Source organism: Primulina eburnea, chromosome 14 (assembly GCF_022965805.1).
Source record: "Primulina eburnea isolate SZY01 chromosome 14, ASM2296580v1, whole genome shotgun sequence".
In the NCBI taxonomy this organism is placed as follows: domain Eukaryota; kingdom Viridiplantae; phylum Streptophyta; class Magnoliopsida; order Lamiales; family Gesneriaceae; genus Primulina; species Primulina eburnea.
The window spans coordinates 20,803,324-20,820,199 of NC_133114.1; the positions used below are offsets into that span (position 1 = coordinate 20,803,324).

Genomic DNA, 16,876 nt, shown 5'->3' on the forward strand with positions numbered 1-16,876 from the left:
GGTGCGTGACTGGCCTTCCGACGGCCACGTGCGGCCGGGTTTTTTCCAGGTTATGTAACTTTTTAAGATATTTAATTCTTATGTTGAAAGTATTTTCAAATTCATACCTGATCAATACCAGATTTAAATATCGTCCTATGGAGAACTAAGGTACTCCAGCATTCCGAAAATGTTAGTTCCGCCAATATTTTGGGACGACGGACGGTACGTATCTAATCTATGCAACAAGAGGTACAACTTTTGTGTTCAAGTCAACCTTTAGTTTGGTGTGTAGCTATAAGAAAGATGAGCGTAGATTACCTTGCTTGAAACGGGATTCCGTTGTCGTCTCTCGGAATATCTTTGTTTAATTTTCTTGTTTTTGATCGATCCTTTTATATCACCTCCAGTGCTATATTGTTTTCAGATATGAGGTGAATAGTTGGTGATTTATTGGAATTTTTCGGAAAGGGTATAGATTTTTCTTCTATTTTCTTCTCTTTTCCTTCTTCCTTTCTTCTTTCTTCTTTCAGCCTCTGTTTCTTTCTTCGGTTGTTTGAAAATGAAGTGTTCAGCTATATATATAGCCGATAATTCATACTTATCTATATATTTTTTTATTGTATTTATTAAATTAATAAAAGTTATATTTATCCAAACTTAATATTATTATATTCTTGTATCTAATTATTATATTAAACATGTGTATTGAATCTAATTATAAATTATCTTAAATTGAACTTAATAATTATTGTATTTAATTAGTTAACATATATGTTGAACTTAATTATAATATTTTATTATATTTTGGGTATTTGGTTTTGGAACCTCATAGTACTTGATGAATTTTTTAAGTGTATTGTGATGTATTTTAATGTATTTCTAGATACTTTGGACAAATAAAATTTGTACCGAAAAATAAAGTGGAAAAATTCTAAAATGAAAATAGTAAAATTCATACTAATGAACTTTAAAATGCATTTATGCACCTTTGTTTTTAGGGTGTCATACAGTTCTTCCCCCACTTATAAAAATTTCGTCCTCGAATTTAAATCTTACCAAACAACTCCGGGTAGCGGTTTCTCATATCTGCTTCTGTCTCCCAAGTGGCTTCCTCCACTGATTGGTTTAGCCACCAGACTTTGACCAGCTGGGTCACCTTGTTTCAAAGCCTCCGCTCCTGTCTGTCTAAGATTTGGATAGCTCTTTCCTCATATGACAGGTCTGGAGCAAGCTGCAACGGCTCATAGCTCAGTACATGCGAAGGATTAGCTAGGTACTTACTCAGCATTGAGACATGGAACAAATTGGGCACACCGACCAGATTCGGCAGTAATGTTACACGATAAGCTAGTGTCCCAACTCTGTCGAGAATCTCAAATGATGCAATGAACCTCGGACTGAGCTTGCCTCTCTTCCAAAATCTCATAACCCCCTTCATAGGTGCTATCTTTATAAAAACGTGATCACCCACGGCAAACTCTAAATCTCTTCTCCTCTTGTCAACATAGCTCTTTTGACGACTCTGGGCGGTCTTCATCCTGTCTCAGATCTTGACCACCACATCTCCAGTCTGCTGAACAATCTCTGGACCAAGTTATGTTCTTTCACCGACATCATCCCAATGAAGAGGCGATCTGCGCTTCCTTCCATACAATGCCTCGTAGGGAGCCATACCTATAGACGATTGAAAACTGTTGTTGCAGGTAAACTCCACTAGAAGTAGATTAGACTCCTAGTCCCATGGAAATCTATTATACAAGCTCGCAGCAAGTCTTCTAAGATCTGAATCACTCGCTCAGACTAGCCATATGTCTGCGGGTGAAAAGCTGTACTGAAAAGTAATTTCGTCCTGATGGTTGCATGCAAACTCTTCCAAAAGGACGTTGTAAACCTCGGGTCCCTGTAAGACACAATAGAAACTGGGATCCCGTGCAATCGAACGATCTCCCTAATATAAAGCTCTGCATACTGCATCATGGAGAAATTCATCTTCACTGGCAAGAAGTGCACTGACTTATTAAGTCGATCCACTTTGACCCAAATGACAATAAAACCTCTGACTGACTTTGGCAAACAGACAACGAAGTCCATGGTGATGTTCTCCCATTTCCACTCGGGGATAGGGAGCGGCTTAAGCATTCCTACTGGCCTCTGATGCTCTACCTTCACCTGCTGACAAGTGAGGCATTCAGACACGAATCGGCGGATGTCTCTCTTCATTCCTGGCCACCAATTCAAAATCTGCAGACACTCGTACATTTTGGTATCTCCTGGGTGAATGGAATACGGAGATGCATGTGCCTATGACATGATATCCTCTCTGATCGAAACATTACTAGGCACCCACATTCTACCTCTGTATCTCACAATACCATCTGACACTGTGTAGAGTGCACTGCCCTTAGTTTCATCCTTCAATCTCCATTTCTGTAACTGCTCATCTGGAGATTGACCTGCACGGATACGGTATAGGAAAGAAGATTGGACTTTCAGATTAGATAGCCTCGGAGCTCTGCCCTTGCGATAAACTTCTAAACCAAAACTCTGAATCTCATACTGAAGAGATCTCTGCCCTGACAACTGTGCTACAACTGCGACTTTTCTGCTCAAGGCGTCTGCAACAACATTAGCCTTTCTCGGATGGTAGCTAATTTCGCAATCGTAATATTTCACTAACTCTAACCATTGTCTTTGTCTCATATTCAGCTCTTTCTGCATGAAGAAATACTTGAGACTCTTATGATCAGTGAAAATCTGACATTTCTCGTCGTACAAGTAGTGTCTCCAAATCTTCAATGCAAAGACAACATCGGCTAATTCTAGATCGTGAGGCGGGTAGTTCTTCTCGTGCATCTTCAACTGCCTGGAAGCATAGGCTATAATCCGACCTTGTTGCATCAATACGGCACCTAACCCGAGCTTAGATGCAACAGTGTATAGCACAAAATCACCTTGCCCTGTTGGCATGGCTAACACTGGTGCTGAAATAAGAGCTTGCTTCAAAGTATCGAAGCTCTTCTGACATTCGTCACTCCACACGAATTTAGCATTCTTCTTGGTCAGTGAAGTGAGTGGCACTGCTATCGAAGAAAATTTCTGTATAAGATTCCTGTAGTAGCCCGCTAGGCCTAGGAAACTGCGGATCTCACACGCATTCTTCGGCTCAACTCATTCCTTGACTGCTGCTACCTTAGCTAGATCCACCTCAATACCGCTGCTAGATATTATGTGACCCAAAAACGCTACCTTCTGAATTCACACATACTGAACTTCACAAATAACTTGGGACTCTGCAAAACTGTACTCAGATGATGACCGTGCTCCTCGTGGCTCTTCGAGTAAATAAGGATATCGTCAATAAATACTATGACGAACTGATCAAGGTAAGGCTGAAGTACTCGGTTCATGAGGTCCATGAAAATTGTGGGAGCATTCGTCAGTCCAAACGGCATCACTAAGAACTCGTATTGCCCATACCTGGTTCTGAAGGCTGTCTTATGAACATCTGCATCATTTATCTTCAGCTGATGATACCCCGATCGAAGATCTATCTTAGAGAACACTGTAGCTCCCTACAACTGATCAAACAAGTCTTCGATTCTTGGGAGTGGGTATTTATTCTGGATCGTTACCTTGTTCAACTCTCGGTAATCGATGCACAGTCTCATGCTCCCATCATTATTTTTCACAAAGAGCACTGGTGCGGCCTACGGTGAGAAACTTGGGCGAATAAATTCCTTGTCAAGAAGCTCCTGCATCTGCTGTTTGAGTTCCAACATCTCAGCTGGAGCTAAACAGTACGGTGCCTTATAGATTGGCACAGTGCCTGGCATAATATCGATTGCAAACTCCACCTCTCTCTCTGGTGGCAGACCTGTGACGTCATCAGAAAATACGTCTAGGAAGTCTCTAACTACTGGCACATCTGATAATGACGGAGTGGGTACGTCAGGTGCAGATACAATGCTGGGCAAGAAAGCTTGACAACCCTTGTGCATAAGTCTACGCGCCTGCATGCGGGAGATCATGCGTGGGAAAATCCTCCATCTAGCTGGTTCAAATAGAAACTGCTCCATGCCCAATGGTATAACCAATACCGACCTTTTCTGAAAATCAATCAGGACTCGGTTCTTTGTCAGCCAATTCATACCCAAAATAAACTCTGGCATCAGTAGTACTATCAGATAGGCATATACTAGGTGGCCTTGCAGTTCAAGATCGAAGTCCCTGACCACGCTAGTAGCTAACAATTCTTCCCCAGATGGGACTGTCACTGAATAATTCACGTCGAGTCCAATGGCTTTAATATCCAGGTGACTAGCGAACGTCTCCGAGATGAAGGAATGGGTGGCCCCGGAATCTATCAAGGCCTGAGTAGCTATTCTCTTAATGAAAATATTTCTTGAGAGACGATAACACAACACGACTTATATCCCCAAAAGTTCTAATATCACCCTTATGCAAAGAAAGACACCAAAATACCAGCTAGAACACTAATAATCCCAGATCAAGATAAACATGCATGCATGAAAAAATTTAATACTGCTGACTTAATAAAGTTGCCAGGTTGTGTCTGGGTTCGCCTCCTGAGCATGCATGACGAACACTCTCCCCTGGGTAGGCTGCCTCCACTGAGGGCACTCCTTCAACATGTGGTCACTTTCTCCGCACTTGAAACACTTGCCTGACCCATACAAACACTGTCCCAGATGATGGCGGTTGCATTTCGGGCACACCGGGTACTCTCCCGACCTCCGAGGAGCCTTCTGCTGTGGGACAGGACCCTTGCCTTTCGGTGGTCCCTGATAAGGCTTCTTCCCTGGCGGCCTCGGGTAAGGCCTCTTAGGCTGGGGTCGCTGATGCTGCTGCTGTGGACCCTGATAGGGCCTCTTGCCCTGCCTGTCAGCCTCAATATCCCTCTGATCCTGTTCTGCCGCCAAAGCTCTTGACACGACAACTGCATATGTAGTAGGACCAGCTACTCGGACATCTCGGCTCAAGATCGGCCGCAATCCATCTATAAAATGCCTTAACTTCTCCCGGGCATCGTTAGCTATCAGGGGTACAAAGTAACACCCCCTCTCAAACTTTTGCACAAACTCTGCCAAGCTGTTGTCTCTCTGTCGCAGCGCCATGAATTCCTTGGTCAACCTGGATCGTACTTCCTCGGTGAAGTACTTGGAGAAGAATACCTCTTTGAATCCAGTCCAAGACAAAGTCTGCAAGTTAACCGACACAGACACACTTTCCCACCATAGCCTGACATCTTCAGTCAACAAGAAGGTGGCACATCTAACCCTATATGCATCTGCCAGCTCCACAAAGTCAAATATCACCTCGATGGATTTAATCCATCCCTCAGCCATCCCCGAGAACTTTTTCAGACTCATCCTCCTAAATCGTTCATACACAGCTTCCGGTCGGGGCCTTGCCCCTGCATCCACTGCAGCCTGGTTCACCGCAAACTGCGCGAAGAACTGATTCATACCTGCAAGCATCTGCACCTGCATATCCGGAGGTGGACGAGGGGGAGTGACCCTCTCTTCATCTCGGGTCTCTCTGTCCTCCTCCCTTGCTTCACGGTTAATCACACGTCTAGGAGGCATACTATTTCAACAATTTACCCAACACGTAAACCCCATATGCAAAAATTTAATAACAATAGCATAAGATGCACGTAATTTGATCTTAAAACATGGACATACTGAAATCATGAATTAATGCTTACAACATGAATTAATTTAAACCTTTAAAACTTACAGACTTGAGGTGTGGCTTCGTGAGCTTCTCGCAACTGGCAGTAGGCGTAACCCATTACAAGAACACCGCTCTGATACCAATTGTAACGTACCGTACTTTCAACTATTTAAAATTTGCGGAAAAATTAAAATTTTCTTACATAAATCGTGAACCTTCGAAATTCGATAAAATAAACTGTACGTCTCAAAATTTGTTGCAACAAAAGATATAAAAATAAAGTTTGACAAAAGTATTAGAACATTTTCATAAAACTTAAATCTTGGGCGGTCCTCGGGTCTAACCTCGTGCTCAGTCCAAGCCAGCTCCTTGGTCCCTACCCCTAGTCTCCTCAAAAACATCCTCACCTGCATCGATCAAGTCTAGTGAGTCTAAAGACTCAACACGTATAAACTGGATGGTAACAAGTAAATACGTAATAAAAAAAACCACATGAAACTTTAAAATAGAGCATACATAACTTGAAACTTGAACTTGCAATTAAACTTGAACATACATACATAACATAGACGTGTCATAACATGAAAACTTCTCATAAACATGCTTGCATACTTGTACATACATAACTTCATCATTTTGCGTAGAGGAATGTTTCAAAGCAAATGACCCATAACATAAATCGCCTGATTAGACTAAACCACAGTACTGGCTCATAGGGAAGATCCACTGCCACATACATGAGATCTCCGTTCATGCTTTAACGGGTGGATTGGTCCTTGGTCATTCTTTACCTCTTTCCAATCCTGATCTAAACTCGTTCATGATTTAACGGGGTGGGTTGGTCCCTGGTCATGCTTTACCGCTTTCCAACTCCATACATAATTTGGTCACAAGACATTTAGCATACCTCAAAAACTTAAAATATTTTCTTTGCACGTCAAACATACTTATTTGGCATTGAGAGATTCGTTGGATTTCACTCGGGGCCGCTGCTGCAATATACTAACATGATTTCGAATAACTTATCTTGCAAAGCTTAGACGTAGGTAATCGTGCTCACCACCAAAGTAAATAAATAGCTTATGACATTCTAAATCACTCGGGACTCGACCTCATTTAATCATCGTACTAAGCCATGACATGAACACCAAAACAAACAATAACATTTCCCAAAACTGGAGTACACGGACCCCGTGCCCACGTCCGGCTACGGGTACGTGTAGGTTCGCTAAAAGACATACTGAAAAGAAGGAAGAGCACGGACCGCGTGCCAGGGTCTGTGTAGCGGTCCGTGTAGGCTCGCAAATTTGACACCGTGAATGAAACAAAGTCACAGACCCCGTGCCCTGGTCCGTGTGGGTGTTCGTGTACCTGCGGTGGAAGAAAACCAACGAGAATATATGTGCTTGTGACTTAATCCCCCTAACTCGATCATACCGACCATGAACCGACACCTCGCGACCCATTCTAAGATACTATAACACTAATTCAAGCCTATACGATTGCCCCAAAACAACCACGTATCACAAGTAACCCAATAAACCCGCGAACACGACTTTTGACAACAATACGATTTTTACGACTATTCATTTTCCCAAGTGCCTAACGACACGAAATGGAACGTCAATAACTATCCCAACCTCATTAACAATAAACTCATAAGCAACAGCGATCACCCGTCGATCCCCAACGAAGCCTGAAACCATAAAACTTCAAGAACACATCAATATCATAATTTTCAGAAAACGCGGTTTGAGCAGTCCCACGAAAAATGGTCATAACTCACTCAATTGTTATCCAAATAATTCTAATTTACTGTCAAATCGAAGGTATCAAAAAGTTCTACGTTTTATATGATGAAAGTTTTTCCAGAAAACCGACCGAAAAATCGCAGTATTAAAAATGATAGCAAAATTGTGATTTTTGATCCAAAAACCGTTTCAAAATTTATCCAACCATATTTACTCAAACTTTTACACAACATTCACATGGATTTTTACGCATAACAAATAACACAACACATAATATGACGAGATCGATGCATAAACAAAAGAATATACGTGCCTTATGATGTTAAAATTACCGAACCGATACCGAAACAGAACGAGTGCGAGGGTTGATCCGAGACGATCGTGGCACTAATTGCTTTCAACGAAATTAAAGAAAAGTTGCTGGAAAATCCGAAGGAGAGGGGCGGCTACTCCTAGCTTGAAGAACCCTAGGTTTTTGCTCTCAAAAATTTCTGAAAATGAAATGAAATGTGCATGTGTGTGTTGTGTGCCGTGTATTTGTGTGTGTGAGTGTGTGTGTGCGTGTGTTTGGTTAATTAGGGGATCAAAATTTGCTTAATTAGGAATTAATGATGCTAAATAAAATGCTAATCAAAATGCTAATAAAACACTAATAAAAATGTTAATTCCCACTACAAAGCAAAGTTCCCTAATTTAAAATAAACGAAACATTTTCTAAACTTTAAAAGTTTTAAAATTCTAAGATCTCTAATTAAATAATTTAGGCTTTAAAACTTAATAAATCAATTAAAAGGCCTCAATCCTGATTTAAAAATAAAATACCACATTTAAAGTTGCCAAACATCGTCGCCGGTCTCTTTTCCCCGATCATGCATCGAATATTCGCTAGAAACATGAACTTAAGAAAAATATTTTTAATGTTCATCACGTAAACATAAATAATTTAAGATAATTCATTGAAATAATTCATGAATCGCGAAACTCATTTTAAAATTAAATAAATGAATTTGTTTTACGTGTACTAATTTTGGGCTCTACATAAAACAGGCCATATCACCAGATGGTGAATCCTTCTTGAAGTTTCGATTGGGACCTTGGTAGGCTCGATGATTCTTTTTCATGAATCTGGAGAACTTTTTTACAAACAAAGACATCGCGTCACTGCTGATCTGTTCAGCAGTCTTTTCAGATGTGCTATCAATGATGACAGCAGGTAATGCTTGTGGAACAACTACAGTAGTAGCAGAAGGAGTAGTAGTAGCAGCAAGAGCCTTGATAGGTAGATTTGAAGAGGGCTCTTCTCCGCTTCTCACTTCCAGTTCAAACTCATAGGCTTTTAAGTCAGCAAACAAGTCATGCAGTTCTAACTTGTTCAAATTTTTAGATACTCTCATAGCTATGGTTTTTACATCCCATTCTCTAGGTAAAACTCTCATTACTTTGAGTGCTATCTCTTTGTTGACATGCTCTTTACCTAGAGCTGCTAGCTCATTGACCAAGTTGCTGAAACGTTCATCAAACTCATTCAGAGTTTCACCAGCTTTCATTTTCAGATTTTCAAACTTCTGCATTGCTACAGACAGCATATTTTCCTTCGTCTGCTCATTTCCTTCACATATTTGAATGAACTTTTCCCAAATTTCTTTCGCAGTAGAACACATTTTGATCTTGCTGAAGGTGTTCTTATCAAGAGTTTTATAGAGGATGTCCTTCGCAACGTTGTCAAAATTGGCTTTCTTTTTATCTTTACCAGTCCATTCGCTTCTTGGTTTTTCAATTATTTGCGGCGCACCATCAGTAACAGCAACATCTGTATTAGGCTTTAAAATCTTTAATAGACCATCTGTGATGACATACCACATGTCATCATCTTGAGCTGCAAGGTGAGCTTGCATCCGGATCTTCCAGTCATCAAAGTCTTCTTTTGAGAACATGAGAACCTTGCTAAAATGTGCCATAGCTGTTGTAAATTTTCAGAACAAGAGAAATCTGCTCTGATACCACTTGTTAGGGATCGATGTAGATTTTAGAGGGGGTGAATAAACTCTTTCCTTTAACGATAGTTTTCGCAAAGTGTGCTAGAATCATGTTAAAGATTGTAGTTGTTCTTGTTCAAACGTAAGTCCAGCAGATCACAATAATAAGTACGGAAAAGATCCGATGGAGTAAGGTGAAAACAGTAATAACAGTAGACAGTAGAACATTAATTGTTTCTGGAAGTTCGAAGATAAAATCTTCTACGTCTCCCCTTCTTCTGTTTCCAGAAGGTATCACTAAAAGACTTTGGATTTTACAGTACACACTTGTACACACTCACTTCAGCATGACTTACATTTTGCCTACTGAAACTCTTAGTAACTCAACAAAATATAATTCAATATAACAAGGTTCTGGAAAAGACTATTTTCCAGATTACAAAATCTTCTTCAAAAATATAGTAAAGTGTTTTGCATGAAGAGGTGAAGAAATTGCAGTACAAAATGATCTCCGAAGATCAGATGTATAATATGAAGTGTGTACTGCTTTTCTGCAAGTTGAGCTAGAAGATAATGATTGATTCGCGGTTGCTCAATATAACGTTGGGTAGATAAAATGATCAGCATTGTTCTCTAATTGGGTTTGATCCACATATATATAGATAACTTGAATCCAACGTCTATAATCGAAAATGACTCATTTGACTTTTGATAGAAAAAACTTTATTTCCTAAAAAGGATCCTGCATAAAGCTTTCAACACAATCGGTCTTGTTTTATACCAAAACTGGTAAAACGAATTAAATTACCACATACAGCATTTAATGGTCAATTAATGCTTAGTACTAGGTAAAGTAACGATAACATTTAAGATTGAAATGATCGAGTAAAAACCGTTAAGTACTGATCTAGTGAAGCCAAGTTCTGCTTAGTTAAGCTTCTGTTTTTCTAAGCCGTTAAGTACTTAAAGAGTACTGCTTTGTTAAAGGTGATATGGGAGCTTTTGCTTCTTATACTGTTTACTGGTTATACTAATACGATCTACTGGTTTTGACTAACATCACCACAATTAAATTAAGTCTATCAATCATTCACGCAGCCAAGGAGAAAGGGAACTGGTAGAGAAGTCCGGATTCGAAGAGAAATCGAAGATTTTCGGGATTTTCAAGCAGCGTGACATCTGTTCTCCAACCGTCTAGTATTTTTAGTTTAAACATCGTATTATAAACATAGTTTTGTTGATTTAGAATAAATTTTATAGCTAACTTTTAGCATTTGTTGGGATTTAATAGAATCTTACCCGAAACTGTTTAGTTTAATTAGTTAAATTCTCGACTTTTGATTTATTCTTGATTGTGTTATTGTTTTTCATAGAATTATTACATAGCTAACTTTAATAATATATCATATTGCGAGTGAGTTCGAAAGAATAGTTTGCAATATGAACAAGTAGCATGATCCGTGAATTTACAATTAACATAGAGATATGAAGTTAAATACACGTTGATAGTCATAGTCCAATAGGTCGAAAGCTAGAGAAATTCATAAATCGACATGTAATTTACATTTGATAAATAATTGAAGAGATTTTAATTATTTTACTGTGTATAATTAGTTTAGTATAGCTCGAGAGGGAGTGTTAATCGTTTAGGAAATTCTGTCAAAAACATGAATCATTGTCGAGATTAATTAGTTAAATAACGAGAGGTAGGTGAACCAAGATTCCCAACAAATTCATTTTTCACTTGAATTTTTACTACTCATTTGAGTTTGCTCATTTAATTATTTTAATTCCCAAGTCAATTAGTTATTTAATTATTTTAATAGTTAAAAAATTACTTCAAATTATCGTTTGCTAAAGAATAAGTAGTTGAAAATATTATTTGTGTAATATTGTCTTTGTGGAACAATACTCGTACTCCGATACATTTTATTATTACTTGACATCATGTACTTGCAATTTATTCGAGCGTAAAATATTTTATATTTATTGGAGATTTTTACTGTGCAAGTTTTGCTCGATTAAAATATTTTCATAAAATTTTATTGTCATAGAATTGAAGAGTAACAATAAATTATTTTTACTAATTTTATTTTATTTTATTCACTTTTTTTAAAAAAATTATATATATATATATATATATATATATATATGTGTGTGTGTGTGTGTGTGTGTGTGTGTGTGTGTGATGCAACAGCTAATTACAACGATAGTGTATTGTAAAAAAATGTATACCAAAACACACACAAACATATATATACATTAACGATAATAATCGAATAAATATATAAAACTTTATAAATGATATTAATTAAATATATTATAATATATTTATTTTTTATTTGCATGTGTAAGTTTATTTTTAATATTCAAATTCTGTTGAAATCTATGAAATTTTTTATAAATGTTTATAAAAATCTGTCAAATTAAATTTACAAGAGTCTAAAAATCTTTCACAACTATGTGAGTTATAGATGAAGATGATTTCAATTTTTAACAAAAAAATGAATTACAAATAAAACTATCTCCAGCACAAACATATATAATTTCACAAGTTATCGTTGAGTGCAAAACATATATCATCCTAAAATATATTATAATTTATAATATAATTTTGAATATAATTTTCAACATGCATGCCATCAATATCCGCATCGAATATTTAGTACTTTTGCATCTACAAAAATCGACTTTTTCTCACCAAAAATATTTTTTTAAAAAAAGAAGAAAGAAGAAGGCACTTAACTAGCAAAGGGCAAAAATTTGTGTGAGACGGTCTCACGGGTCATATTTGTGAGTCGTATCTCTTATTTGGGTTATCCATGAAAAAGTATTACTTTTTATGAGTATTACTTTTTATTGTGAATATAGGTAGAATTGACCCGTCTCACAGATTAAGATCCGTGAGACGGTCTCACATGAGACCTACTTCTAGCAAAGTGAGGCAAATGGCAGCACCACGTTATCCCAGCGCGTTTGGGTGTAGAAAAACAAAGTTCATTGGACAGCACACCTCTCTCCCCTCCTATAAATACCACCATTTCCTATGGTACAACACATGAAGCAAAGCATTTTATTATAATCTTTTAAAAATAAGAGGCAAAGCATTTCGCAAAATGGCGGCTACGGGAAATGTTCGGGAGTGTGAAGGATCTCAGAACAGCATTGAGATCGAAGATCTTGCGCGTTTCGCCGTTGAAGAGCACAACAAGAAGCAGGTTTCTTCTTCCTCTTTGTTTACTGAATTTCCGGTCGTTTTTAGTGTGAAATTGCTGTCTTTTGCGATTTTTCTCCGTTGGATTTTCATCTTGTGGGACCCAATTTTGCGTTTTATCCTACAGTTTTCATTTTGTTGTTGTTGTTGTAAGAAATATGATTTTAGGGTTTTATATACCTTTTTAGGTTTAAGATTGTAATAGCGCATTTGAAGATATTGATGGAAAATGTGATCATTTGGCCGTAATCACCTCCTTTATCGCATTGTTATTGGGTAAATCTGTGAACATCGTAACAGAGTGTTCTATTGGTGTGAAAATGGGAGATAATTGAGATAGGGCACCCCAGCTTTGATTTTGAAAGGAATCAGCTGGTTAATCAAACTTCTGCTAAATCGTGTCAACAAGCATCGCTAAATTAGGAGCACCAATAGCTCAAAGTAATAATTGCTTTATAAAAAAGATCAGTTGTATAAATAGGTTATTTGTTGTAGGTTCAAGCATTGAGACGTGTTTGAAATATAATTCTTCAACCGAGACATTTTTATCAAATTAGTAATGCGAATATTGGGATTAAGTTTTAATGATTAAATCGTTAATTTGGATTTTTAGTAAATAAATTCAACTTTAGAAATTGTTGGATTAATTTAGTTTTATTGGCGAATTGTGGAATTATTCGACGTATTTTGTCATTGTTAGGTCGAAGAGATTAAAGTTGTGCTTGTTGTGATTTCAAAGTCGGTTTAATTATGTTACAACATACCACGATAATATATAAATTAAGTTTTAAACATAAATATGTGATGTTATTGTTGTTTACATGCTTATATTGATTACGTGTGTTGCTAAATGACTCGTTGTTTTATATGATCATTGTGTGGCATATTCTATAGCATTTAGTATAGGGCATAATATTATGACATTCATGTTGAGTCCTATCGTTCTTGTTAGCCCGTTGTTGATATTCTTTATTATCTGCCATTGTTGTCTATCTCGGGATTATGGTGTAGCTGATAGGCCTATATACATTGATACACATGTGACTATAGATATGATTGAACAATCCCGTTGTTAGTGTAGCCCTCGGGGTGAGCGCTGAGATTGTGATATCTAGTTCTGGTTGTTTGTGTCATTCATGTTATATGTCGTTACAGTTGTATGGAGGCCGAGTTGAGGATGTTGATTAGCACAGCTTGGCATACCTCTCATACTTGGCAGGACGGTTCAGCTACATGAAGATGTGGCTCCCCTGTGTGTTGCTCGAGCATTATTCTTGCTGATCGTATCGTTTGTTTGGCTCCGTTTACCTGTGCTATTGAGCCTTGTTCATGCATTTCACATTTCATCTACATATATATTGATGCATGATTTATGTTATTGTTATGTTGTTGAACTATTTCATACCAGAATCATAATCTTAGTTGTTTACGGGGGGCTGCTGTGATTGCTTTTGGGCTCCATGGTAGATCTCCCAAGTGGTTTTCCAGCACCAGGCTTTTATGGTTTTTGTGAGTTTGTGCCAGTTCTATGTCATGTTTTATTATCCGGAGATATGTCTAGAGTATTTGTATGGGTGTTTGACTTGTTATTATTTAGTTTGGATAAGTTTTAGTATGTTTTAAAGCTTTGCCGTCTTAGTTGAACTGATATTTGAGATCTGTTGATCTGTGCCTGGTCGGCACTTGCTTGTGATTGTTTATTTTTATCGCAGCGTCAGTTTTGAGTCTTTTTAATTTTCTGATTCTTGAGTTTTTCGGGATGTTCTACTTACAGGGAGATTATGTCGAATTTTTTCTAGGCCTTGAGGTCCATTTTAAGGTATTTTTAAATCATTTTCCGCTACAGAATTAAATTAAATCATTATTGTTTGATCATTAATTGTCATTAGAATAAATGATCTCACAAAAAAACTCAGGCCTATGTGCTATCACACATCATAAATAAAATAATCATCTATTCTTCAACTCATACTGAACTTATATAACAAATACCATATAATTAATTACATTAAATAAATTACCAATTTTTATCATTAATATTACACCTTAGTATTATTTAAAGCATTTTTTTAGATCTCCAATTTCATAACAAGAATTTTGATGGAATTCAAGTGTATATACATGACTCCGTATGGAAAAATGACAATATGCATACATTAAATGATGACCGACAAACATAACAGATAAGTAAAGATCCAAGTGGTAATATATTTGAGTTCAATGGCTAGTTGGTTCCTTTTGATTAAGAAGTGGAAATTGGAGTAACCATTAGTGAGAATTCACAATCCTTTATCGACCATTCGTCTACGTAAACGAAGATATGGTCAATTTGTTATGATCGTTTCTTATCATCGTTGGTGCCAAGTGTAGAATTCCAGTTAGCAAGGGAACTCATTACTTCAACAACATTCCATCTCTTCATCATTTCAGCTAAAGTCATGCGGTGATTGATTCTATCGCTATCTTGTGGATCAGTACATTTGGTTGGCTTCCAAACTCCAGCCAGAGACGAGAGCACATAAACCACATGGCTCATACAAGGTCTCTGATTAGGTTCTCTAGAGAAGTAGTAGTCAGCCAGTTCTACAACAGTGATGATACTCGAAAGTGTTTTTTCTTCACTCAGATCAAGATTCGGGTCAATGGCATTTGGAAAAGAGTGTGTGCCTTTGCTGATGAGTATGCTGCGGAACCATGCCACTATATGCTGTTTTTCGTCGGGTAAAGAAATGTCTAAAGCATATCTTACGGTGATCAACTCCATTATTATGACACCGAAGGTATGAACATCAATTTTTGTATACTCTGCCAGTTTCTGCACAATTCATGCAAAAAAAATTCTCTTTGATTAAGACAAGTAAATCACATTTCACATCACATAATAATATAGAGCACAAAATTTGCCAGAGCCTACAATGAGAACATCAATTCAGAGAGGCTAATCACAATCAAAAACTAAGACTAGAAACATTTGAATCCTTACGAACTAACTGAATCATTATATACTTGAAAACTGATTTACCAAGAAATGGAAAAGCTACATGCACATTCGGGTGCAATATAGCCAAAAGTTCCGACAACTTTAGAAGCAGCCAAAGCTTCCCTATCAAGAGGCACATGTCGCACGAGCCCAAAATCTGCAACCTTAGCCCTCATATCATAGCCAAGAAGAATGTTCGAAGTCTTGATATCCATGTGAATAAAACTCTTGTCGGCAAAACCTTCAAGTACTCAACACCTTTGGCTACATCCAATGCAATACCAAGCCTTTTCCTCCATTCTATAGAGGCTTCAAACCTTCTTTGTTCCAATTAAAGAAACCTGCTAAGCGTCCCTCCTTCATTAATTCGAAAACAAGATGCCTCTCACTTTCGTATATACAATATCCCAAAATTTTGACTAGATTGATATGTCGAACTTTTGTATGGGCAGAGATCTCGGATTCGAACAGTTCCAAACATTTGCCCCTCGTCAATCCAGGTTTCATCTTCTTAACACCAATCTTAGTTCCATCATTCCATTCTCCTTTATAAAAACTTCCAAATCCGTCCATGCCAAGTATGTTTTGTTCATTGAAGTTATCTGTCGCATTTTTCAGCACTTGGACAGAAAACACCAAGCAATCATCCTTGACTAATTGAAGTTCTCGAGGACCGCTAGATCCCATGATACTAATCCCTCTAGCCTCTCCATCAAGGCTTGAACCAGCATTAGTAACATGACTTGAAGGCTCAACTTTGGCCCGACAAAGAAAGAAAACCAACACTCCAGTAAAAACACAAAGAACAACAAGAAGGGATCCCAAAATTGCTATAGTAGGAGAACAATCCGAACAATCCGTCCCAATGTCCACATTTCCATCTCTCTTTACAGTCACACTACTTGAAAAAGCCGGTACTTCCCCATCAATATTATCATCGGAAACATCCAACAGTGTACTCGGAATAGTTCCTGTTAATACATGAAATGACAAAAGCGATCTTCGAGGTATGGTTAAAACATCAACACGCGGATACCTATCTAGCCCAAAAATCTCAGGTAAACTCTAATAAGGTTAGTATCACTGGCCGAAAACATTTGTAAAGTAGGAACACTTTCAAGGCTCTCAGGAATTACCGAAGAAGTAAAGGGGTTGTGCTCCAAATTGACAGTCTGTAAAGAAGTTGTACAATTGAAGAAATCCCACGCCGAAAACTTGGCGTTGTTGAGCAAGAAAGTCTGGAGCGAGTTCAACCCAGCTAAACTGGGCAACGGCC

The 16,876-nt window shown here is 37.8% G+C and overlaps 1 protein-coding gene and 1 pseudogene across 9 annotated transcripts in view; one reads left to right on the forward strand and one right to left on the reverse strand.

Annotated features, from left to right (window-relative positions):
• Positions 1 to 16,876, forward strand: part of LOC140813059 (cysteine proteinase inhibitor-like) — a 56,594-nt gene that overhangs the window by 28,914 nt on the left and 10,804 nt on the right. For 5 of the 9 annotated variants that reach the window (XR_012113822.1, XR_012113823.1, XR_012113824.1 and 2 more), the window contains exons 1-2: positions 12,344 to 12,624; positions 14,395 to 14,439. The exons of 1 other annotated variant lie outside the window; for it this stretch is intronic. Coding sequence is in view for 3 of the 8 variants with exons in the window: in XM_073171476.1 (XP_073027577.1) it covers positions 12,523 to 12,624; positions 14,395 to 14,439 (147 nt within the window). In the remaining 5 variants the exon portion in view is untranslated. Of the gene's footprint in view, positions 1 to 12,343; positions 12,625 to 13,775; positions 14,265 to 14,394; positions 14,440 to 15,095; positions 15,364 to 16,876 lie in introns of those variants that run through there. 3 more of the 9 variants (XM_073171478.1, XR_012113819.1, XR_012113820.1) reach the window with 3 other exon arrangements.
• LOC140813058 (receptor-like kinase TMK3) lies at positions 15,605 to 16,838 on the reverse strand (annotated as a pseudogene).